The sequence below is a fragment of the Sander vitreus genome, chromosome 10 (genome assembly GCF_031162955.1).
Source record: "Sander vitreus isolate 19-12246 chromosome 10, sanVit1, whole genome shotgun sequence".
Classification (NCBI taxonomy): domain Eukaryota; kingdom Metazoa; phylum Chordata; class Actinopteri; order Perciformes; family Percidae; genus Sander; species Sander vitreus.
Window position 1 is genome coordinate 31,881,065 of NC_135864.1, and position 24,994 is coordinate 31,906,058.

General features: G+C 40.6%; 1 protein-coding gene across 1 annotated transcript in view; it reads left to right on the plus strand.

The window, feature by feature from the left end:
* The window catches only part of pigg (phosphatidylinositol glycan anchor biosynthesis class G (EMM blood group)), a 108,949-nt gene that overhangs the window by 7,063 nt on the left and 76,892 nt on the right, over window positions 1–24,994 (plus strand). The window contains exons 3-5 of the mRNA XM_078261151.1: window positions 12,000–12,209; window positions 13,294–13,482; window positions 21,761–21,899. Coding sequence (XP_078117277.1) covers window positions 12,000–12,209; window positions 13,294–13,482; window positions 21,761–21,899 — 538 coding nt within the window. The remainder of the gene's footprint in view (window positions 1–11,999; window positions 12,210–13,293; window positions 13,483–21,760; window positions 21,900–24,994) is intronic.

A 24,994-nucleotide genomic window follows, 5' to 3' on the forward strand; every position in this document is an offset into this window, starting at 1 on the left:
CTACCAGGGCTCGGGGCTCCGCGGAGCTCCGGAGCTGCAAGCTAGGCTATGTGTCCCATTTAATCCTATGGGAAAAGATCGTTGCTACACTTTCGGCATAACTTTGGTATATTTACAGTTTGAATTTCGTCACAACACTTACATAACATGTACCCCAAGGTCTTATAAAGCTAACAATGGTGTCCGATTTCAATTTAATGAATTTTTGTGAGCATTAGGGGTTTCGTTAGCTGCGACTGTCCCTCCAATCCTATGTGTACAGTTAGCCGCTAGTTAGCTTCATTTTCGGCGTAATTCGAGTATATTTACAGTTTGAATTTCATCACGCCACTTGGTAGGCTGTAAGTTTGTAAGTGTGAGTTTCGTTGGTTGGATGTAGTCCAGTTTGTTGTCTAATGAGCGGACAACAAACAGGATTTTGCCACCCGCAAACTCGTTCAACGTCCCCCGCTGATGATGTCCCTTTACCGGCCAGAGGCTTCGAGCAACACCGCTGGTCTCCATAGCAGGCGGGCGAAGCTGTGTCGAGTATTCCGTCTGTAATAAAGTGTCCTGCATACTCTCCGATCTGTACCAATGTATCCCGGTGGTACACGTGTGCGGTAGTTTGAATGCACATAATTGTTGTTCTAAAATTTTCCTTCGGGATGAATAAATCTATCTAAAGTTTTGATGCTGAGAAGCCACTACGCTACGCGAGGATTCAAGATGGCTGACACTCGTTTTGTTTCGTGAAATTTCGGAGAATGTCGGCAGTCCAACCCACTATTGGCGGGTTGACAACATGCGGAAGTAGGTCCTATTACTGGCTGTAGTCCATAGCCTCTGGGCAAAAAAGCCTCAGATGACGCAAAATGACGATTTTTGCGTCATCTGAGGCTTTTTTCCAGACCCTCTATACAGAGATCTCCCCTCTCAGGGGGACATGAGGGAGGGAAGCACGGTCATTCAATACTTCCGGGTTTCTACTGATACAAAGCTAAATGCTAAATCGGTGAAGTATCCCTTTAATCTGAGCCTGTCAGCGGCAAAACGAGCACTTTTATGAAGGTAAATACAAGCTGGACAATTGCCCTATTAACTTACATTGTAGCTTGTTTCGCCGACTGCAGCGATCTCGTTTAATACTGGACCAATGTCAACGATTGTTGTTCCCATCAGTCACTGAGACAAAAACATAGGAAAATTTCCAGGTTGAAAAAAAACGGTAGTTACCCTTTAAACCTTGTCCACCAGGGAGCCCCAACTTGATTTAAAAAAAAAGGGGGGGGGGATAAAATACTTATTTTCGTAACAATCAAGTATCAAAAACTGAGGAGGACACGCTGTTGGATGCTGTCCTCTTCTCCTACTCTTTCTTCAATGCCTAACGAATCTATCTCTTTCTCTCCCAGTGACCCTGTCTTTCTGCTTGAGCAGCACTGGTTGAAGCCTGAAAATATTGTAAACAAATTAATAACATAATTAATTACACTGGTCGGACTGTTCAGCTCTGTTTCAGACTGATGCCTCCGGTTCAGGCTGGTCCTCATCCTCAACACGTGCCTTTTTCAGTCGCGGAAAATACTTTTCAATACTCCTCTGGATTGAAGCAGCAAACATTCAGTGCAAGAGTAAAAAATGACATAACATTATTTATTTATTTGATTCACAGCTGCTACATATAGTGTTTTGACCTCAACAACCCAATTGCATTTTACCGCAAACTTGTGACTTAACTTTCTAAAGCGGACGCAATCGCTTGTTTGCTAAGAGTCGGGTCGGGATTCCAACATTAACATTAACACACTGACCTCATTGTATTCAGAATATAAAATATTTTTTTAGCACTTTTTAATGTGTGATTGTGTAAAGGTGTTCACGAGATACCAATCTTTCGTGAACTTGTGAATTTCGCCAGCCGTCTTCTCTCGTTTTCATGGAGACAGACTGTGTGTGTGTGTGTGTGTGTGTGTGTGTGTGTGTGTGTGTGTGTGTGTGAGAGAGAGACGCGTGAGTGACAGAGAGACGGAGGAGAGCAGGGAAAGGAAATGCAGCTGAACGAATACGCTGCGTGTTTTCAGTAGCGTAAAAAAACAAACCCACTGTGCTATTGAACTGAGGCATATCAGAAATATCAGTTTACAGGAAAGTACTGATATTTTTTATTGGAATTCTTTTCTTTAGCTTTTGTGATAAATGTTCTGTGTTTGACTGTTCAGTGTTCCATGTTTATTGAAAGAAAAACACTTATTGCTGGCAGTCATGTGAAAAAATTAGGACACCCATGCTAAAGTAGACTAAAAAGAGGAATTAAAAAAAAATCATCTTTTGGAAATTGATCTTAATGCCTTAATTAAAAAAAAATGAGGAAAAATCCAACCTTTAAGGACACCAATTTTCTTTGTGAATGAATAATGAATCATAAATAAATAAATATTTTTCCCTTAAAATACAGGGGGCATAAGTAAGTAAACCCCTATGTTAAATTCCCATAGAGGCAGGCAGAGTTTTATTTTGAAAGGCCAGTTATTTCATGGATCCAGGATACTATGCATCCTGATAAAGTTCCCTTGGCCTTTGGAATTAAAATAGCCCCCCCCACATCATCACATACCCTTCACCATACCTAGAGATTGGCATGGGGTACTTTCCATAAAATCATCTCTCAATGCAAATCAAACCAGCTATTAGGCTAACTGAAATAAAAAAAAAAAAGATCCATGAAATAACTGGCCTTTCAAAATAAAACTCTGCCTGCCTCTATGGGAATTTAACATAGGGGTGTACTTACTTATGCCCCCTGTATTTTAAGGAAGAACATTTATTTATTTACGATACATTATTCATTCACAAAGACAATTGGTGTCCTTAAAGATTGGATTTTTCCTCATTTTTTTTAATTAAGGCATTAATTATTTTGATTTTTTTATTCCTCTTTTTAGTCAACTTTAACTGCAGAAGGCAATTATCTTTTATCGTGCATGTCTCAGGCTGGCCACTGAGCTAGCTGTAACGGCTTGAAATGTATAAAGTAAGATGTAAACAGTAAACAATAAGTACCCTGCATCATGTCCAGACTCCATCTGTAACTTGTAAACAAAACAAGACAATCAGCTAGTAGTGTGATATGGGAGACAAGCGCTGCTCTCATATGTGAATGCACAGAGCAGGGATGTTAAAAGAGCAGCTTCGGTTACACAGAGCAGTTGACAAGTTTTGGTGTTAGCTTCACACGCTAACGGCGAAGCTAACGGCGGAGCTAACGGATAATAGCAGAGCTAAGAGCTAACGGCGGAGCTAACGGGCCTGGAGGCCATTTGTGGTCAAAGGCGAGAAGGGATACAGCTACGTCCGTGTTTGTTTGTATATGGAAGGGACTAGTTTGCTTCGTGTGGACTCACTGGACCAACTGACTCAACATGTAGGCGGTCGGAGCTCGGGAGCTTCAGTGCTAAGGGCAGGACTACAGATTAGGTGTTCCTAAAGAACCGCGTGTCTAACAGTAGTTCCGCATTACATTAATTAATTTGCACGCAAGTTTTATTTATTTTTATACCGTGTATTCTCCGTGTAAATTCATGTACCGAACCGAGACGCCCGTACCGTTTCGGTTCAATACGAATACATGTACTGTTCCACCCCTACTGTATAGGCCTATAGGCTACAGTAGGCTAGGCTATGTTCTCATCCTTGCATAAGAATAGAGCAGTTTTGATGGTGTCTCATGTTATAATGCTCCATGACATGTTTTATCTGTTACACAGTGATTATTGGACTTTAGCACTTTAAAAAAAATGAGCACAAATCGAATTTTTATCGCAAAATCAAATTGCGATTTATTTATTTTTTCCCCAAATTGTTCAGCCCTAGACTAAATAAACACATAAATAAACTCAATTGTTAAAGTTTTTGGTTATGCAAAAACACTAAATAATTACCTACTGCTTCCAGCTTCTGAAATGTGAGAATGTTCTGCTTTTCTCTGTTTTATATCATTATGAATTAAATAGCTTTGGGTTTCGCACGGTTTGTCAGACAAAAGAAGCAATTAGAATTTGTCTCCCTCTGCTCTGGGGAAAACGTGACTTGTAATGAGTAAAACAATTTAAAAAAAGTTTAAATTTCTTTTTCACCAATATTTGATCCAGCCCATCATAAGAGGTGCCAGTGTTGGAGCCAAAACTCAGTATTCCTGTGAGCCCAGAATAATCATGTAAAAGGACATTTTGAGATAGGTGCTTAGTTTCCAGCCTACAACTGCAAATAGCGTAACATGGCAGAATTTGGAAAGGTGAAAACATGGTGTGTTGTCACATTGAGAGTATTTTGGGAGCAGAGCCAGGAGGAAATTACAGTTATGTCATGTGCGCTGCCACCTTGCGTGACAGTGGGGGGGGAAAAGAGTCAGCGTGTTGTTGTCAATTGTTCTGCCGATTCTTTTTATTTTTTGCAAAGGGAGTGATTTTCCAGGAAAAACAGCAGCTCGGCCTTGTCCGTAAGGGTGCTGGGCAGCGCTGAGGTGGTGGGAAGGCATCTAACTGCAGTTGTCAGGTGAAGCAGAATGTTCTGCCTGAGTGTCAGAGAGCAGAATAAAAGATGGGAGGAATGGGAATGGGCTGACAGCGTCAAGCTGTTGTATAGATAGTGGAAGATTGGAGCCAAAACTTTTAGCTGAAAAAAAAACCCAATGTGGACAGAATCCTCCTCCTGTGAAGTCTGATAAATGTGCTCAGACAGGTAGGATGAGGACCATGAGAGTGCAGGGTCTGCATCCTCGGTTCAACGAAGGCAGCAACGAGAATGTGATGGTTGACAGTGTCAAAGACAGCGGACCGGATAAGCACCGCAAACAACAAGAAGAAATCTCTCTAATAAAAGATAAAAGAATAAAATATTATATTATATTAATATTAGGGCTGTCAATCTATTAAAAAATGTAATCTAATTAATTACATACTCTGTGATTAATTAATCGAAATTAATCGCATACATAATTAACGGTGCCTGAACCCATACTTTTTAAGAAAGTAAAAAAAGAAAAGAAAAAAAGGGTACTAAACAACAGTCGGTGACATTAAAGAACGGCTTGTTTATTGCTAAGGCCATATGGTCTAAATTAAATGATTTAATAATAATGTATAACAATAACTTATTTCACTAGTAAATTGCTGTTGAACGACAAAAACAACAACCAGATAGGAAAAGGACATTTACAATAACTTAAAATGCACCATGAGGCTGTAGTTTACCAGTTTCATTGAACGCACCGTCTGTGTTGTTTCTCCGACGGCAGCTGCAGATTGTTACATCCCGGTGTTGAATCCTCTACAGTAAAACACAGTCACACTTTACACCGTTTAGCGTTAGCTGTCAGCATTTTAACCGTGTTTAATCCAGCTACTAGCTAGCGGTAGGCTAACGTTAGCTGCTGTTGAGTATAGTGTTAACTAGCTAGCGGTAGGCTAACGTTAGCTGCTGTTGAGTATAGTGTTAACTAGCTAGCGGTAGGCTAACATTAGCTGCTGTTGAGTATAGTGTTAACTAGCTAGCGGTAGGCTAACATTAGCTGCTGTTGAGTATAGTGTTAACTAGCTAGCGGTAGGCTAACGTTAGCTGCTGTTGAGTATAGTGTTAACTAGCGTCACATGCAGCGGGGTTTGTGTTGCCTGTAACGTCTGTTTCAGAGCATCAGAGAAGAGCAGACATATCAGTGGCACCAGATTTTCGTCTGTATGCAAACGTCAATATGGAATGGATTAATCTGCGTTAATTTTTTTAACGTGTTATTTTTTCTCAGATTAATTAATCGAAATTAACGCGTTATTTTGACAGCCCTAAGTAATATATAAAATAAAATACTTTCTGAGGCCTGCTCCAACAGAGCATGGTACTGTGTGGTAGAGCTGAAGGTCTTTGTCGGGTTCGGTCTTAATTTCTATCATTTTACACGGGCTCGGGCCGGGCTCGGGCTTGCGCGCCGGGTTGCGTGGTAAATGAGTGGTCAGGTGATGCGTTTCGATTAGCATGTAAATGGACGCTGAGGAGGTGAAACGGAGGCTGGCCTCTGGAGGACTTCCTTTATTTCTTTGTTCCAACTACCAAGTGGCCTATAGTCTACGTTAGTCATGATAAATGATGTTAAAAAATGTATAAATGACTTACAGCTCTACTGTGTGGGGCGCTGCTTACAATTATTTTCATTATCAATTTATATTAGAGATGGTCCGATACCATTTTTTGCTTCCCCGATACCGATTCTGATACCTGAACTTGCGTATCGGCCGATACCAGTGTGTCATATATTTTATTATGTTTTAACAGCTGTATACTACTATCCCTGTATGGATGTGATGTGATTTCTATCTTTGTTGTCAGTCTGGCTCAGGTTAAACTCTTTGTGAAACATGAACAAACTCAAACAATGAACACCCAGAACTTTCTTTTATTCTGCAGTTTGACAGTCAGTTATAACGGAAAAAGAACATCAATAAACTACTTTAACGTAGATTTTCTTTAGAGCTTTATTATGTGGTATCTGATCGGTGCATAAACTCCAGTACTTCCCGATACCGATACCAGGGTTTTAGGCAGTATTGGTATTGGAACGTCTCTAATTTATATATAGATTTTTTTTAAGTTAATGGAACACTGCGACTTATTGGGACTTTGTCTTATTCCCCGTCTCCCCCAGAGTTAGATAAGTCCATACATACCCTTCTCATCTCCGTGTCTGTCGTAACTCTGTCCGACGCACCCACCGCTAGCCTAGCTTAGCACAGATCCTGGAGATAACCGGCTCCATCTAGCCTACTGCTCCCAATAGGTGACAAAATAACGCCAACATTTTCCTATTTACATGTAGTGATTTGTATAGTCACAGCGTGTACAAATAACAAGGTCACGTGAGACACAGCCATCTTCTAACCGTATACAAACTTGGAACTGTATTCTCAGAAGGTGAAGCACTGCTACTTCTGCTACTTGGGCGGAGTGATTAGCGCAACACCTGAAAAGCACCGTTGCTACTCTCTGCTCCTCACCACGGGGCTTCTTGAGTGCTGCAAGCAAATCACTCCGCCACACTTTAGTTTAAAAGGCCAGTTATTTCATGGATCCAGGACACTATGCATCCAGATAAAGTTCCCTTGGCTTTTGGAATTAAAATAGCCCCCCCCACATCATCACATACCCTTCACCATACCTAGAGATTGGCATGGGGTACTTTCCATAAAATCATCTCTCAATGCAAATCAAACCAGCTATTAGGTTAACTGAAATAAAACCATGCCAATCTCTAGGTATGGTGAAGGGGATGTGATGATGTGGGGGCCAAGGGAACTTTATCAGGATGCATAGTATCCTGGATCCATGAAATAACTGGCCTTTCAAAATAAAACTCTGCCTGCCTCTATTGGAATTTAACATTGGGGTGTGTATACTTATGCCCCCTGTATTTTAAGGAAGAACATTTATTTATTTACGATACAGTATTCATTCACAAAGAAAATTGGTGTCCTTAAAGGTTTTTTCTTTATTAAGGCATTACGATCAATTTCCAAAAGATCTATTCCTCTTTTTAGTCAACTTTAGCATGGGTTCATAAACGTATGAGCACCACTGTAGATGTGAGTACATATAATGTCAAAAGAAACAAGTTAACGGTCTGTAAATGGATGGAGGAACGCGTTCTTGAACAGAATATAACTCATGTTTCAAGGAGGAGTTGTTTGAGAAGCTGCTTGTCATGACATGGAGCAAGTCAGTGGTGATGTGGAGGAGGGAAGACGGGATGAAGCTGAGCAGGATTGAGGGGGACTCGCAGGGAGACAGATGTTCCACCATAATCCAGGGTTTAGAGGAGGAGGCAGTGATGATGGAGGGAAAGGGCCTTAAGGCAGCCTGGAAAAACAGCTCTGGGTGTGAGGCTTCTTGAAAAGATTTGTTGACAGTAGAAGAGTACGTGGGGGTGAAATCGATAAGCGAGGAAGTTCAAAATAAAATCTTTCTGATTTAGAAGCACAGGCATGAAGGGTTTATGTTGCAGCAGAGATGTACAGTACAGTATATGAACAACGAGGAGAGGAAGAATTGAAAATGCCATTTAATCAGCTGTCCAGAAAATGTGTAAGTTTGATTTGCAGGCCTGCTGAGAGCATACAGGGGCATCTATAAGCCCTGTAGACGGGCCACTTAATCACTTTTTAGGGGGCTTGGCAGTAGGGCTGCACAATATATCGTTTTTTATCGTCATCGCGATGCGTTTATTGCGCCAGTTCATATCGCGATGACGATAAAAAACAATATATTGTGCAGCCCTACTGCCAAGCCCCCTAAAAAGTGATCAAGTGGCCCCTAAGATAATTTTTTTTGTGTTAGTTGAAAGAAAATGTCAGTAGAAAACTGCACTTTAAAACGTAACTGTCGTTCTTTTTTTAGTGCCGCCTTTTATAACAATTCAATGTTCAGTTTGTTTTATAAAATAATGTTGGAAATGATTTCCTTTCATTTGTTTTGGATTCAACAATCAATTTGTTGTATTTTAGCAGAATACTGAAAGCAGCAGAACTGAGTACACTTTAATACTTTAATAAAATAACTTAGGTTTATTTACAGCAAGTAATATCGTTATCGCGATATTCAACGTTTACTTTTTTCTCATATCATGCAGCCCTACTTGGCAGTTACAGTAGATTGGAGGCACGACATCTGGCTTGTTTTAACCAATTGTATAGGCTGTGCAGCTTAATCATCATCATCATCATCATCATCATTATCCTTTATTTAGTTCTCGGAGGTACAATTGAGGACAAGCCCTCATTTTCAATGTAGCCAAGATTACAGAACATAAATCCACAATGCAATTTAGACAAACACACACAATACACAAACAGCTCAGACATTGTAAAATACAATGACGAGTAGAAACAAGGACATGCAAGTCACTAAAAACAATGATGCGAAATCGAGGACATAAATACATTAAAAAAAAATCAAAGATCAAATCAAGAACATTTTAATTACTAAAAACAATTACAACCAGAAACGGGACTATTTAACACCATTGCTCTAAATTGCTCTGATCGCTGAAGCCTGTTTGAGGTAGTGTGTGCATTAAAAAAAAAGGGGCTCTGATTTCCTTAGCTCTGACTGTTCCCTCAGGCCCTTAAGTAAGATTTTTATACAGTATACTTCCATATATATTGATAAACCTCTCTAAAATAAAAAACTGGATGATTGGTTATTCATTTAGAGTAAGTAGAGATATATTTGTGAAGAGAATAGTACCCACTGTAATAAAATTCCCAAGATATCTACTGATTTTCTTTGACACGATGTAGCTGGTGCATCACAGAAATAAGCATGAGATCATAGCTTTGGGGCAATACATTACTCTTCTGTATTAAAACAGGCAGCTCAGTTTAACATTGAAGTGATTTAGAAGTTATTCATAGAGCTTTAACAACATTAGAGGGTTAAATTGTTCCATCACAGCATTAAGATTTTGTGACACACCAGTAGGTGGCAGTACACACCAACTGCCATATACTGCCCACTATCACTGCATTGCACCCAATTAACTGGTATGACACAGCCAACTAACCTAAATCATAATCTCTCAATGGCACAGCCATTCATTTACACACACACACACACACACACACACACACACACACACACACACACACACACACACACACACACACACACACGGTAGACCTGACACTCTCTTCACTGTATCTAATAAAGTTACAAGCTTTATGCACATGTACAGCTCAGCCAAGGTCTTATTCAGATACACAGTTTTAGTATCTAGTTTATTGTCAAATGTCAATGTATTTTTTTTTTTTATTAAGGGCCAGGCAGCAAACAGTTGTTATACCGGAAACTCTACCCCGGGGGTCTTCCCATTAAATTTAATGGTTCCAATTTACTTGCTCTTTCTTGCCATGAAAAGAAAAGAAGTTGGTTTTCTTCCCCAGTCCTGTATTCACATGTGGCCAGTTGGGCCTGGCACAGCAGTCAGTGGACATTACTCAGGTGGTGGGTTTGGACAATGAATTCAGTTAAACATAGCAGCAGCAGCAGCAGCACAATGTGGCTGTTTGAAAGGCTAGTATCCTGGGAAGTCTACACACCATAGACCAAGTGCATAGTTGGTCCAACGGCCCTGCATCCATAGGTATTCTCTGGTGAGAAGGCTGGAGAAGATTGAGCATATTTGGTAGAAAGTCTTATATTCAGTTGTCAAACGTACGTGAAAAGGAAACCGAAAAAATCTTTTGCCAGGCTCGAAGATTGGAAGTCACAGCCCCTTCCGTCTGGTTTTTTTGGCACCTTTACACGTTTTCATGTCTGTGCCAGAGTATGTCTGTATACCCCATTGATACTGTATTTGACATTTAAGCAGTGGCACATTGCAAGCTTCGACACATACTGTGTGCTCGGTAATGAGTATGTTGATGAGTCACTGATTCGTTTGGGCAGCTTCTCAATGTTTTCTTGGCATCTGGAGAAATTTTAAGATTTAGCCTTTTTACACTGTGAACTTGTTTACAAAGCATTTGTATCATTTTCTTTACAGTAGAATTATCTCCATATGCCCCTTGGGTTTATTATTGCATATCAGGAAAGTGTTCTACCAGTTTGGCTGAAAAGTGCCTGTTTTTTGTCCCAAGCACGGTTTCATTGGTCAGGCTATCTCTATTAATAGACCAGGGACCACCTTTGTGATACTGAACAGGCAGAAAGAGAAGACTGCATTTGAAGTGGAACCATCCATCTCTTCCTGAAACAAGCATCTGCACTGGCAGGAGCAAAAACAATCTCAAGGAAGGAAGTGGTAAATAATTGAGGTCAGGAACAAAGCTCAGTAGATGAGGCTCCAAACTTCAGCTTCAGATTCCTGTCGGCGCAATAAGTGTGACTCAGTCGACAAATCTGGCAGGCTTCTGACGCTACTCTGGCATAGAGTACGTTTATTAGTTTGTCATTTTTAAGTAGGAGACACAAACCTCTCAGCGTGACAGAGGAGAACTTTGCTCCCGTACGTCAAGACACCAATTGATAAAACATTATTGAAAATGTGATAGCGAATGAAGAAAGGTTCGAAGCTTGTAACAGTTCCTGAGGTTGTTTGTGGGGGTGTGACACCTTTTAGTTTATTGTCTCTTGCGTCTGTAAAGTTGCCACAGTAGAGTTGCTATAGAGCACAAGTACTCACACAGTAACCACGCACAAACTGCTACAAAGTGTTTTGAAAGCAAACAAAACCCTTATATATGTATATATAAACTGATAAGATGAGCACAATAACCAGATGTGAGCTGAAAAACAGGGTTATATAAGAACAAACGCATCACCAATAAAACTGATATAAAATAGTGTTTTTTTTTTTAGTTCCCCAGCCCAGCTCCCTCGGCAGGTTCCTCCAACACCCGGGACCCTCGTACAATAGAGGCTGGTCACCTCTGATTTCAACTTGGATATTTGAGCGTCCCGGGACAATCTCAGGCTGTGCTCCAGGCAGTCCATAGGGGGTATGAATAACAGTCTTTCCTGCCAGCATCTGCATACTCTCCTTCAGTGCAGTAATGCCTTTGTGCTTCCCCCTCGACGATGCACCGGACTCTCTCGTCTGACTTCCAAAATAGGCTGCGTTTTCCTTCCGTCAGTCAAATGGGCGCTGGTGTTGTTTTATTTCAAATTCAATGATGAAATCAGTAGAAACTGTACTTCATAACTATCATCTATCTACCTGATTCCGCTTTCAGTTTCCTCTTGTGGCAGCAAGATTTCTTTGGGGATGTGGGACACAGTTTTGTTTTCAATGTTAGTTCAAAGTAGTGACCAATCGGATAAAAGGGAATTTATTCATTTCATTTATTTACTTATTAACACTGAACTGCAGCACAAGTCTTAATTAGGTGGATTGATATGACGAAACTGTAGGGTTGTATAACACCATTAAAAGACAATTATTGTTCAAAGGACAATGACAAAAACATATCCCTCCCTAGGCTCTAACCACTGGCAGTATCCCAGGCTTCATTGATGTGGTAATGAACCTGAATTCTCCTGCACTGCTGGAAGACAACCTCGTTTGGCAAGCCAAAACAGCAGGGAAGAGGATGATCTTCTACGGAGATGACACCTGGCTGCGCCTCTTCCCCAAACACTTCATGGAGTACGATGGCACGACCTCCTTCTTTGTATCTGACTACACTGAGGTATGTGTGAGTCAAACAGGCGGGGTTCGGCTGAATAAAAGATAAAAGTATTGTGTTTCTCTGCCAATATCAAAGATTAAAGAGACCTGGTGGCAGATATGACACAGGAATTTCCCATATATTTCCCATACATATCATATAAGTCCCATATTATGCTCATTTTCAGGTCCATATCTATATTTTGGGTTTCTACTAGAACATGTTCACATGCTTTAATGTTCAAGTATTTTTCTCTTACTGTCTGTCTGAATATACCTGTATTCACCTTTTTAAACCCCCTTCCCGAAAAAGCCAAGTCGGCACTGTAGCGGCACTTTCTAACTCTATATATATATATATATATATATATATATGTATAGTATAGTTGTGATGTCACAACCGTACGGAAGTCCTGTGCTGGTTTCAAGGCACATTATCTGAATACGTCTTTGTGCATTTGTCTGTGAATTGAGCTTCCTAATATGGACATGGAAATCTCACTTTTTACAATATGGGACCTTTGAAAATGATGAGAAACCTGTAAAACTATGAAATCCTCCCATCCTTTTATCAAGCACCCTGACTTCTTTTTTGTTTGCAAAATCCTTTTACCACAAAAACAATATCATTTACGCTCAAGTTCCTCAAGTTTTCACAGACTGCTGCTGCTGTCCATGAAAGTATTTTAAACCATACCATAACCCAAAACAACAGTAAAGACTGTACATAATGTCTAAATGAATAATTGTCAGTTGTTTATGTATATATTTTGTGGAATATGCTGTGTATGTCTGGAAATGACTCAGTCACTGCATTATTTACGAGGCAAGGTGATCTGCATGTACAAGGTGAAGGCAGCTGAGCAACCAGGGAGGCACATAGATGAGATCACACAAAAAGCTGCTCATCAATTAGCTCCGTAGCTACAAATGTAGCGTAATATTTGCCTGAGGATAATTAGATTATCATCAGACTATCGCAGCTTTGGGTAAAGCTCCTCTTAGCTCCGTTTTTGTTTGCTCTAGGAGGGCGATTTTGAATAAAATCAGTTGAAATCCTGTAGCTCAGTAAATGTGTGTCTTTAATGCATCATGTCTCCGTGTAGGTTGACAACAATGTGACCCGTCACTTGGATAGCACCCTTAAGAGAGATGACTGGGACATTCTGATCCTCCACTACCTCGGCCTCGACCACATTGGTCATATCAGTGGACCCCATAGTTCTCTCATCCAGCCCAAACTGCTGGAGATGGATGACATCCTGAAGAAGATTCACAGTGCCCTCATTTCAAAGGTAATTCCTTATCCTAATATCTGTTTCTACGTCATGTTGCACCTGCATGTTCTGTTGTTGTAGAGTTTCAGAAAGTAATTTCTTAGATGTTCTATTGCAGTTTTTGTAAAAGTGTCATGGAAGTTCTTGTTCTTGTTCTATGTGACGTTTTAAAACTGCACTAATCAATATTTTTTTACATGAACGATGGGTCAAATATCTTTGTGTAATGTGAAAGGGGTCACTCGTAGGGATGATGATAGCGATAAACCTTTCCCCTCATTGTTTTAGTTTTTTTTTATTCAGCCTCACTGCTCGAAGGCTGCGGTTTTCTAGATGCTGAACACCAAACGGCAGACAAAGCTAGCTGGAGAACGTAGTGGATCATTTAGCAGCTAAAGAGCCAGACTACTTCCCTAAGGAGGAGACCAAAACGGAGCTAAAAGGAGCGTGCATATTGGTCTTACATTTGTCAGACGGTCAGAAACACAACTTCAAGTGAATGCCAAAGTTGCTCCGAGTCTGCTCAAAGTGTAAAGAGTCAACTCTTTGCCAACACGTTTGCCATATCAATGGAGCTGAAACAAACGAGTCGGTCATCAGGAAAAAGGGTTACCATTTTGATAGTTGAATAATTAGCCAATGCCAAATATTCACTCCATGTTCCAGCCTTTGGGTGGTGAAAGTTTGCTGCTTTTCTTTGACATGTGGGAGAGTAAACTGAATATCTTTTTACGTTAATACGTTTTTTGTTAGTGTTGTCCGGACAAAGCAAGCAATTTGATGACATCACCCTGGGCTTTAGGATATTGTGATGGACATTTAAACTGGGGCTGGCTATCGTCAGTATCGATATCAATTAGGTTAGAGATTATATGAAAGAGATTCTACAATTGTACAAGGTTCTCCTAACAAGCTAGCATTACATAGTTGGTACCAATGGATTCCTTAGGTCTTCTAGTTGCATATGATACGGACAAAGATCGATTCGTTCTCATTTTGGATCATTAAAATGAAAATCGATTTAAATCGGAATATCGATTTTAAACCCGGCCCTGTTTTCAGACTATTAATAGACCATTAATCAGTTAATCCGCCTTAAAAGTTGTTATGCCTGGCGGCCAAGTGTCTTTTTTTTGGGGGGGGGGGTGCTGAGCAAAACTCAGAGGAGCGGCTTGTCACTAAAATGAAGAAAAGCTGGTTGACCTTAAACGTGAGACTGGGCCGAAGTTGTCGCTAACTGAAGGGTTAAAACCCTTCACTTTAATCAGGTGGCAGGACACTGGGAACTTGGCTTGGGTAGGGCTGCACGATATGACCTAAAATCAAATCATCATGATTAATTGCACATTTTACCTCGATAACGAGAAATGAATGCTAATTAAATATTTTTGTCTTTTTGTCCTCATAGTTCATTGGCAAGGTTTGTACTGTAAATAGGCTCAAATATTGAAGGTGAGATATTTTTTTTCTAATTCAAAAGTGCTTATTTTTGTGATTTTTAAAATAATTGAAGGAAACACAAAGTGGGAACTATTTAGAACTGGCTATTTATTGAACATGTATAAAATTGAAATGAAAGCACACATTGCTTGAAATGAAAAAGGCACATTTTGGTTTTATAAAAATTATCAAAATTATCGTCATGGGAAAAATACGTCGATAACAGCTTCAGAATTTCTACGTCGATACATTTTTGATTAATCGTCCAGCCCTAGTCTTGGGGAGTTGTAGCATTTATTCACCGACAAATAGCCTAAACTGTACACACACTGCGTTGCTACATTTACAGATACAACGTTACTGCAAACTTCATGCTCACATCAGTCACACACGCGCACTCTCTCGAGCACACATGCTAACGTTACGAACACAACCTACGCAGTTATTCCTTACCGTGCCGATCCACCTGGCCGTGCGACATTTCTGTCACGCCACACTCCACTTTATTCCTATGGGTGACGTCAAGCGACTTTAACGCGCCCGCAAAGCATCCCGGGAAGGCGGCGCTGCATTTGAAAAAATGCTGCGCGTCAAAAAGCTGGCCGATGCCCATCTTTATGCAAAGTAATTCGTTGAACGCGACGCAACGATCCAGTAGAAGTAGAGCACAGGGGAGACTGGGGGAAGTCTCTCTCGGGTCCTTTGTTTTAGACGTCCTACTACAAAAATGCTCAGGAAACTTTAGCGACACCACGCTTCAGTCGTGTCGCAAAAGTGGATCCGCAGCGTTAAAGGAGTTCACTACATGTACAGTATAACACATTTTAGTTTAAGTTTTAGTTGTTGTTTTTTAATTCCCAGATGCTTAGGCCCAGCAAGGGGTCAATTTAGGCCCGACGGCTGCCAAGCTTGCAATACACTGGCGGAAACCCTAGGTTATCCATAAATAAACAAGATAATGGGCAGATCAATCTATGATGAAATGAATCGTTACCCACAATTTCCACCAACTGCGGAATCGGCTCCGCTGCGTGTCGGCTCCGTGCTCCGCCGTCCGTCAATACCCACCAGGTCCTGATTTGTTGCGGAACGGCTGCGGCCATGACTGACAGCTGAAGTCACGAGGACCCACGAGATCTCGCGAATTCACGATCGTCGGATCGTCGGAGCTGGGACGGAGTTGGAACGCAGCCGTTCTGCAGTCAGTGAAAATACACACATTGACTTTAATGGAAATCTAATGACTCCGCCGCCGATCCGCAGCCGTTCGGCAGTTGGTACGTGTCAAATGTATGTGTAATGTTCAGCTTGTTGTGGAGTTCTGCCCCCAAGTTTCCAAAAAATGGTAAATGCAGCTTTAAAATATACTATCAAAACCACTGTTATATTTGATTGACTGACATGATTGAGATAAAATACAACCAGTAGATATTTTCAAAACAGGGAGCTTACTAAAGATTTATTGTTTCCTGTGAATCCCTTTTGTGGAAGTAGGTTTTTGAGTCCGCCGGGGGAATGGCGGACTCTGCCCCTAACTATGAAATTCTATTATATAGAGAGGTAATTACATAAAGTAAATCCAGTGAATGGCTGTTGCTAAAAAAAAATGTTGACTATGAAAAGTCAAAAACTGGGTTTAATTTCATAAAAATCTTCAGGGCTCCAGCTTTAACGTGCCTGTTATTTACTCACTCTGTTTGGATGTACAGTACTGGCCTTTCAATTCAAGTTAATTAGACAGCCTTCCTCTCTGTGTCTGGGCTGCTGCTTAATGTAATTGTTGCTTGTCAACATCGGTTTCTCTATTAAAATCCATTCAGCTCAACATTAGGCTACACTTCAATTTTGGAATAGTAATTTGGGGACTAATATGCATGTCCTTATATGGTTAATAAATGAAATATGCAAATATGAAGTCATGATCAATAGTTAATATATTAATGTGACGCTATCAGGGGACTTTTTCAGCGTGAGAAATGTTTGGATGGTCATTTAATTACTCCGATAATTTGTCCAGCAGTTATTATATTATCTGTTGCAGCAACCACAGAGATTTAATAAACTGTTAAGCTTTTCTGTTATCTTTAAATTTGCCTTTGATCAGTGTGAGGCCTGACAGCTGTGCATGCATATTGTCTTGGTGCTGTGTGTGTGTGTGTGTGTGTGTGTGTGTGTTTTGTTAATGGGCATTGTTTCGTTGTCATCCAGCTGTGTAGCTTGTATTTAGATTGTCATGTCAACACGCGCCTACAATCTCCCTCTTCTCTGTTCTCTCTCATCCTTCAGCATCTCTGAAATGGCAGAGAGACAACAGAGGCCAAATGCTGATATGCTTGTAAACGTTTACTCTTCGCAAAAGATTAGAGGTGTTAAAAAGAAAAAGAAAATCATATGTATCGTGATTTTTTTTTTTTTTTTTGCGACCAGTTTTTAAAGGTCCTATAACATGCTGCTTTTTGGATGCTTTTATATAGGCCTTAGTGGTCCCCTAATACTGTATCTGAAGTCTCTTTTATATAGGCCTTGGTGATCCCCTAATACTGTATCTGAAGTCTCTTTTATATAGACCTTAGTGGTCCCCTAATACTGTATCTGAAGTCTCTTTTATATAGACCTTAGTGGTCCCCTAATACTGTATCTGAAGTCTCTTTTATATAGACCTTAGTGGTCCCCTAATACTGTATCTGAAGTCTCTTTTATATAGACCTTAGTGGTCCCCCTAATACTGTATCTGAAGTCTCTTTTATATAGACCTTAGTGGTCCCCTAATACTGTATCTGAAGTCTCTTTTATATAGACCTTAGTGGTCCCCTAATACTGTATCTGAAGTCTCTTTTATATAGGCCTTAGTGGTCCCCTAATACTGTATCTGAAGTCTCTTTTATATAGACCTTAGTGGTCCCCTAATACTGTATCTGAAGTCTCTTTTATATAGGCCTTAGTGGTCCCCTAATACTGTATCTGAAGTCTCTTTCCCGAAATTCAGCCTGGAAGCTGTCGAGCTCCTCTGTGCCCTGGTCAGTCAGCCTCTGTTACTGCCTCAAAGGCAGAGCAGGATACCCAGAGCTCGGTTTACAACTATCGCCATTTCTAGCCACTGGGGGACCATAGGCAGGCTGGGGGAACTCATATTAATGTTAAAAAAACCTCATAAAGTGAAATTGTCATGCCATGGGACCTTTTAAAATCAATTCGACCAATCGACCAATGATGTGCCTACATATTTTCTGTTTATACGGTACCGCTGACGGCGACTACATCATATCTGTTTTCAGCCAAACAGAGCGAAAGCAGAAAATGCAGAAGATCCATGTTATGTACTGCTTTAAAAATGAAATAAACGTCAGACTGACTGACTGACTGACTGACATGTGATATGCATTGTTCTTAGAAAACAATTAGTTTTTTTAGAAATGTCTCATGATATATTGTCTCTAAAAACTGTATTATTCCACTGTAATGTATCGTGAAAGAATCTAGTTGGGACAAAAGCATATCGTCCCGGCTCTACAATAGATACAGTGAAGCGTATGTCTGGAAATATTGCTGCAACATTTCACTACATCCCCAAAAGTTGTTAATTTTGTCTTGTTAACTCATGTCTGTGCAGGCTCATGGCGACATCTGTGTGTTTTTGGGCAATGGCAGCCTCAACCATGCTCCCAGTGAGCTCTTTGAATGAAATGTATTTGAAAGTCTTGCTTCAGTCACATTAGTGAAAGGCTATGGCTGTTCTTTTCTCCCGGTTTGACCTAAATTTAGACAGCCACGTGGGGTTCCACAGGATACCTTAGAAGAGTCTACAAAAACAACTACGCTTTCTCTGATCAGCACATGCTTTTCACATGTCGACTTTGACTGACGCTTGACTGCACATCTAAGCTGCTGTTGCATCCTTCAGTAGTGAAAGGAATGATGGTTCCTGCTGCAGAGTAGTAATCAAATTACAGCACTCAAAGTTTCCGTTGTAATGTAATGCGAGTAGACTATTTCAGCGGGTTCATATTAGGGGCAGAGACATGCAGAGTGGACAGGCGCAAAAACTCTCCTTTAAAACATGATTGGAAAGCAGAACCTGCTGGTCATAAAGACTTCCATCAGACCTTGTGTTAATGGAGATCGCATGGCCTCAATCTTCTCTTCTGGATATTTCACATTTTAGGGTTGGGCAGCTGCTTCTGCTGTGTAAAACGTCTTAAACCTGACCTGCAGAGCTCCGTGTCATCTGAGCCATGTAGTAATGTTGTATCTGTATTTTTCTTTCTTATTAGGGCTGGGAGGATATGCTTTTGTTCCGATTTTATTCTTTCACGATAACGTGTTCCGATTTGAATTGCGATTTTCAGTTATTGCAGTTCTAGAAGTATTGTGACTCGACAGAACAAATAAAACCAAAGTTGAATACTACACTTCAAGAGACAATATATCATGAGACATTTCTATAAACTAATTGTTTTCTAAGAACAATGCATATCACATGTCAGTCAGTCAGTCAGTCAGTCTGACGTTTATTTCATTTGTAAAGAAGTACGTAACATGGATCTTCTGCATTTTCTGCTTTCGGTCTGTTTTGCTGGAAACAGATGTGATGTAGTCGCCGTCAGCGGTACCGTATAAACCGAAAATATGAAGGTGAATCATTGGTAAAAAATAAATAAGAAATATCAATTCTAGGGAAAAGAATCGATTTTAAAAATCGTCACAAGAAAAATTGCGATACATACGATCTTGAATTTTTTCCCCACCCCTACTTCTTATAATATTCGGTCCTGACTAGTCTCGCTTTGCCAGACCTTCCTCCACAGCGCCGCGGAGGAGGGTCTGGCTAGTCCACACAGCAGTCCGGGATGGGAGAATAACGTGCTCTGGTTTATTGGCATTTCTTTAAACCAATCACAATCGTCTTGGGCGGCGCTAAGCTCCGCATGGAGCCGCTGCAAAATAGCCTCGGGAAGGAACTTGTTTTGGTGGAACGTGTACGTTCAAAAGTAGTTTTAGTCGTGCAACAGAAAACTCCGATTGGACAGATAGTCTAGCTAGCTGTCTGGATTTACCCTGCAGAGATCTGAGGAGTAGTTCAGAAATCCACCGGAGTTTAGAACGCCGATACAAAGAAAGAGGAAGGTTATGGACGTCCGGCTGAAAAGACATGCATCCAGCGGAATTTCCTGCGCCACCGTAGCAATCCCAGAAGTGGAACATCGTGGATATAGACTAGTCCTGACAGAAGAATACTGTCTTGTTATTGAGTTGTAACTGAAGCACATTCTATCGGAAACTGACGTGCACTTTACTGTAACGCAGCATTTAAAACCAGGAAAAGACAACACTTATGTCATATCAGGATATTACGATATCCAAAAAATAAGACAATATCTCATATATAATATAATATCAATATATTGCCCAGCCCTAACAAGTACCCCTTCATTGGCACCACTGTCATGTTCCAAATGTGTTCTCATGAATGCTTCATAAATAGGATTTATTTAACACTATTTCATACAATTGGATTGTCTGTGTTTAGGTTGCTTTGGCCAAGCTTGAATTTGCTCTACAATGCATAATGAATTACTCTTGAGTTTACTTTTTGCATTTCTTCAGCTAAATATTTCCAACTAACAGATGAAGCTACGGCTAATTGAATCCGCTGACATTGGCCTTTTCTGTGTACCCGTTCAGATAAAGTCATCCTCAGTGAAAGCCGGACCTGGCTTCCAAACATGAAAGCAGAATTGATCGCAGCCTTTCAGCAATCATTGCTTTTCCTGTCTTTCAGGCTGTCTATTAATGCAAGGTTGATGGACAAAAAGTCTGTGTTTTTTATTTTATTTGTCTTCTATGTGTTACACAACACTGTAACTGAGGAGTCTGTTGGTAGTATTATAATGCGTTGTAAGTAGAGACGTTCCGATACCGATCCTCGGATACTGCCTAAAACGCTGGTATCGGGAAGTACTGGAGTTTATATACCAATCCAATACCACGTAATAAAGCCCTTAAGAAAATCTACGTTAAAGTAGTTTATTGATGTTCTTTTTCCGTTATAACTGACTGTCAAACTGGAGAATAACAGAAAGTTCTGGGGCGTTCATTGTTTGTGTTTGTTCATGTTTCACAAAGAGTTTAACCTGAGCCAGACTGACAACAAAGATAGAAATCATATCACATCCATACAGGGACAGTAGTATACAGCTGTTAAAACATAATAAAATATATGACACACTGGTATCGGATCAGTACTCAGTATCGGCCGATACGCAAGTTCAGGTATCAGAATCGGTATCGGGGAGCAAAAAATGGTATCGGGCCATCTCTAGTTGTAAGATTTAGCTTTTGTTTTGTTTACATCTGTAGTTGTGTTTTTAAATCAGCCCCCACTGCCATGACTCATAAGGCATCCTTGTCGGAGTTCTAGTCAATGGAAGGTTCTTATGAGTTTAGTTGAAAGGGAATCACTAAGGGAGGAACCGAGCGGGATCAAAGTTGCTCGTCCTCATCAAGCCATTCATCCTGTGTTTGTTTGCTGCCGTTACTGTGTTTTATTCAGTCTGGAGACACAGAGAAAGGGTTTGTCTCGACTTTCCTTTTCTTAAGTAATGCTTTAATAATTTACTTCCTCTGCTGCTTCTAAATGTCTCCAACATCATAACAATAATATCAGAAATATGTGGGGAAGCAATCTATTACCCTCAGTCATTTTATTCTATTGCTCTGTTCCTCAAAACTGGATGTATTTTTTTTTCTTCTGTTCCGTTTGGTGCCAAGTTTATTGACATCTCAGAGCTTTGAGGTTTTGCTCTGCCAGATCACATACAGTGGGAGTCAATTAACCTTGTGTGTTTGCTTCTGTCAGGAGGCGGAGGGGTCCTTGCCCTACCTGCTGGTGCTGTGTGGAGACCACGGCATGTCGGAGACCGGCAGCCACGGTGGCTCCTCAGAGCCAGAAGTCAATACGCCCCTGGTGCTCATAAGCCCGGCCTTCAAAAGAAAAGGTAAACTTTCTGATGTTGCTTAAAGAAGCCGAGGGCTGTAGATGTGTCATTAAATCGAAGATATTCTGTTTGGGGGGGGGGGGCTACACCCTGTCAACATGCAGACCCATGAATAAGTTTGTAGACACGACATGATTTTGTAGTGTTATGTAGTGTAGTGTGGTGTAGTTAGGGGTCGACCGATACTGGTTATTCAGGGCCGATACCAATTATTAGTAGTTAATGAAACCGATAACCGATATTTGTAACCGATATGCATTTACAGTGAAAATGAAAATCTTTAAGTCAAAATTAAGATTTTGGAATGTTACAAACTCCAACACAAAACTTAGTTTAAATGCTTTAAGCAATTATTTAATAAATGAGAAACTTTCAACATAATACCCAGTAAAAGATAGTCAGAGGACATGATGCCAGACTCAGTGGGGAGTGAAACCGAAGTAGAGGGACAGACGGAGCTGTAGCCGAGCCAAAGTAAAGCACGTTTAATGAATTAACTTTATCGGTTATCAGGCAAATAAAACGCTGATACAGATAATCTGCAAACTGACAAAAAAACGGCCCGATAATCATCCAATTATTATAATTAGCCAATAATAATCAGTCTATCCCTAGTCTGCTGTAGTTAGGGCTAGGGGTTGACTGATACTGGTTTTTCAGGGCTGATACCGATACCGATATTTGGAACTGATATGCATTTACAGTAAAAAGGAAAATCTTTTAGTCAAGATTTTGAGTGTTACAAACTCCAACACAAGTAGCAATGCCGGAGTGTAAAAATTCTCTGATACAAGTATGTCTTGCATAAAAAATTATGTTATTGAAAAAAACAAAAAAAAATACGAAATTTAACTACAGTAAACGTCAATTTCAAAATAATATATAACTACTAGTCTACTAATAATAATTATTCTAATAATAATTACAGAAGTGTTGACTGAAACCGGAGCAGAGGGAGAGACACAGTTGTAACGGAGCCAAAGTAGCGCTCTTTTTAATTAATTTACTTTTTCGACTATCGGTAAAATAATACACCGATACAGATAATCTGCAAATTGACAAATATTGTCCCAGATAATTGGTCGATCCCTAGTTAGGGCGGTGTCTTCCACTGGTCCTTTCTGCTGGAGAGAATTTGTGTTTTTGTTCATGACAGACAATTTGGAATTTGTCAAACTAAACATGTAAACAGGATTTCTTTCATGCTCACACATAACTTTCCATTCATTTTAGCGCGAGGAGCAGTGTTGTCTCCTGAGCAGAGCTTTATTTTTGGAGGGATGAATGTGGTTTAAGTGTGAAAGCGTGATGGTGATAATTGCTTCTTTCCCAGCCAAGTCTATTTTTGAGATCTTTTCTTGCATAGATTTTTTATTTATAGACCATTCATGTTAATTAATCATTTGCACTTCACTTGATCTGTTGCTACAGAATCGGTGGTTTTGCTTGCATTCTGTGCCTCCTGTAGTGCCAACAGATTGACTCACCTGCCTACCAGTTGGCCTTTATGCTTTCAAATTCAAACATTTTACCAATCACAAAGGGGTAGGACAGAAATGCCAACTCCTGTGTTCTCTTCAGTGAAATACATCCAGAGCCAGTTTAATTAATTCCTTTAGTCATTAATGAGGTGGATTGCTGTGACTCAATGACATGGGAATTAACGCTTTAGTGTGTAACTTTTTTATATTAATATACGTCTGTTACATTTAAGCCATTGCCAAATTAGTTGATACGAAGCTATTTAAGCTCCACACAACTCTCTCTCTGCATTTCTCTACGTTCAGAAACTGGTGTCGTCCGGCGACTTTCACGCGCAAAAAAGCGAGTGAAGATAATGACCTCTTCTGAAGAGTCCATCATGTTTTTTTAATCCTCCGTGTCCTTCTTGGCTACTAGCAACTGTGTGGAGGAGGGGTGGGGGTGGTGCGAGATCACCGAAGGCTTGTATCGTGTGGATCCGCCGACAGCTTCGTTGTCATTACCCTGAATTCCTTATGGGGAAGACAGAAATGACGCACTATACCTTCAAAAAAGGCTGACATAGTTTCTTTGGCTAGTAAGTTTCTGTTGTAGCACCTCTCAAGAGCCATGTTTTACAATGAAAATAAAGGCAGCAGACATAGAATACAAACGTAATACAGCTGCTGAAAAGGGTGGCTGTATGGTGTGATTTGATCATATTTATTGACAGCGACCAAACAAGCCACACTCTGTCATTAGATTCTGATTTCAATGTTGCTTGATCCTGATTGGTGCATGGAAGTACACAACATTCACACTTTAAACCAATGAGAAGCACAGAGAAGGAAAGAAAATACAGAAATCTCTAATGTGAAAGAACCTGAACTGTTGTTACATTGGCAGAAAATAGTGTGATTATTTAGGATTCCATTTACGTGGCACGGCACCACCGTGGTTCGGACCGATCAGCGTCCTATGTGTGGAGCTACTGGCAGCTTCAGGCGTGGTTTAGGTGTGTGTGAAAAGAACAATGGCGGCTCCTAAAGAGGTTAGCATCGATACTGCAGTAGAATTCAGTCAGTGCGTTTAAATGCAGTTTAAAAAAATGATTATACTCATGTTAAGGCAATACCCCGCCATGTAAACATCTTACCCTGGATAAAATCAGAGTTATCATAACCCTGTTAACAGAGGTAGAGAACTCCTTCAGTAACTGGGCTATTCCTGCATGTATACACCTTAAACGGAGTATGATCGGTTTATGCGTATGCTCCGACTGCCCCTCCCCACTCCCCTTCAGTAGTTTTTGAACCGGAAATAATCCATCAGCGCTGTGAGTCGTAGTCGTTGCTATGAGACCATACAACAAAACAGCGTTGCCTGAATCAGCGACGGGCCGTCGGCAGCAAAGAGTCTGCGATCCATCTGTTTTACGTCATTGCCGAGGCAGCAGCGGAAACCGGGAGATGGCTAAACAGATTGTCCACCTCCGGGGCTGTCAACGTTGTGTCTGCTCGATGGTGTTTTAAGCCCCCAACGTCGACTTTAAGGCAGCTCTACGACCGTCGACTTCAAGGCACCTAACCCTAACCTTAACCCAGCGCTGCCTGGAAGACGATGTTGGGGGCTTA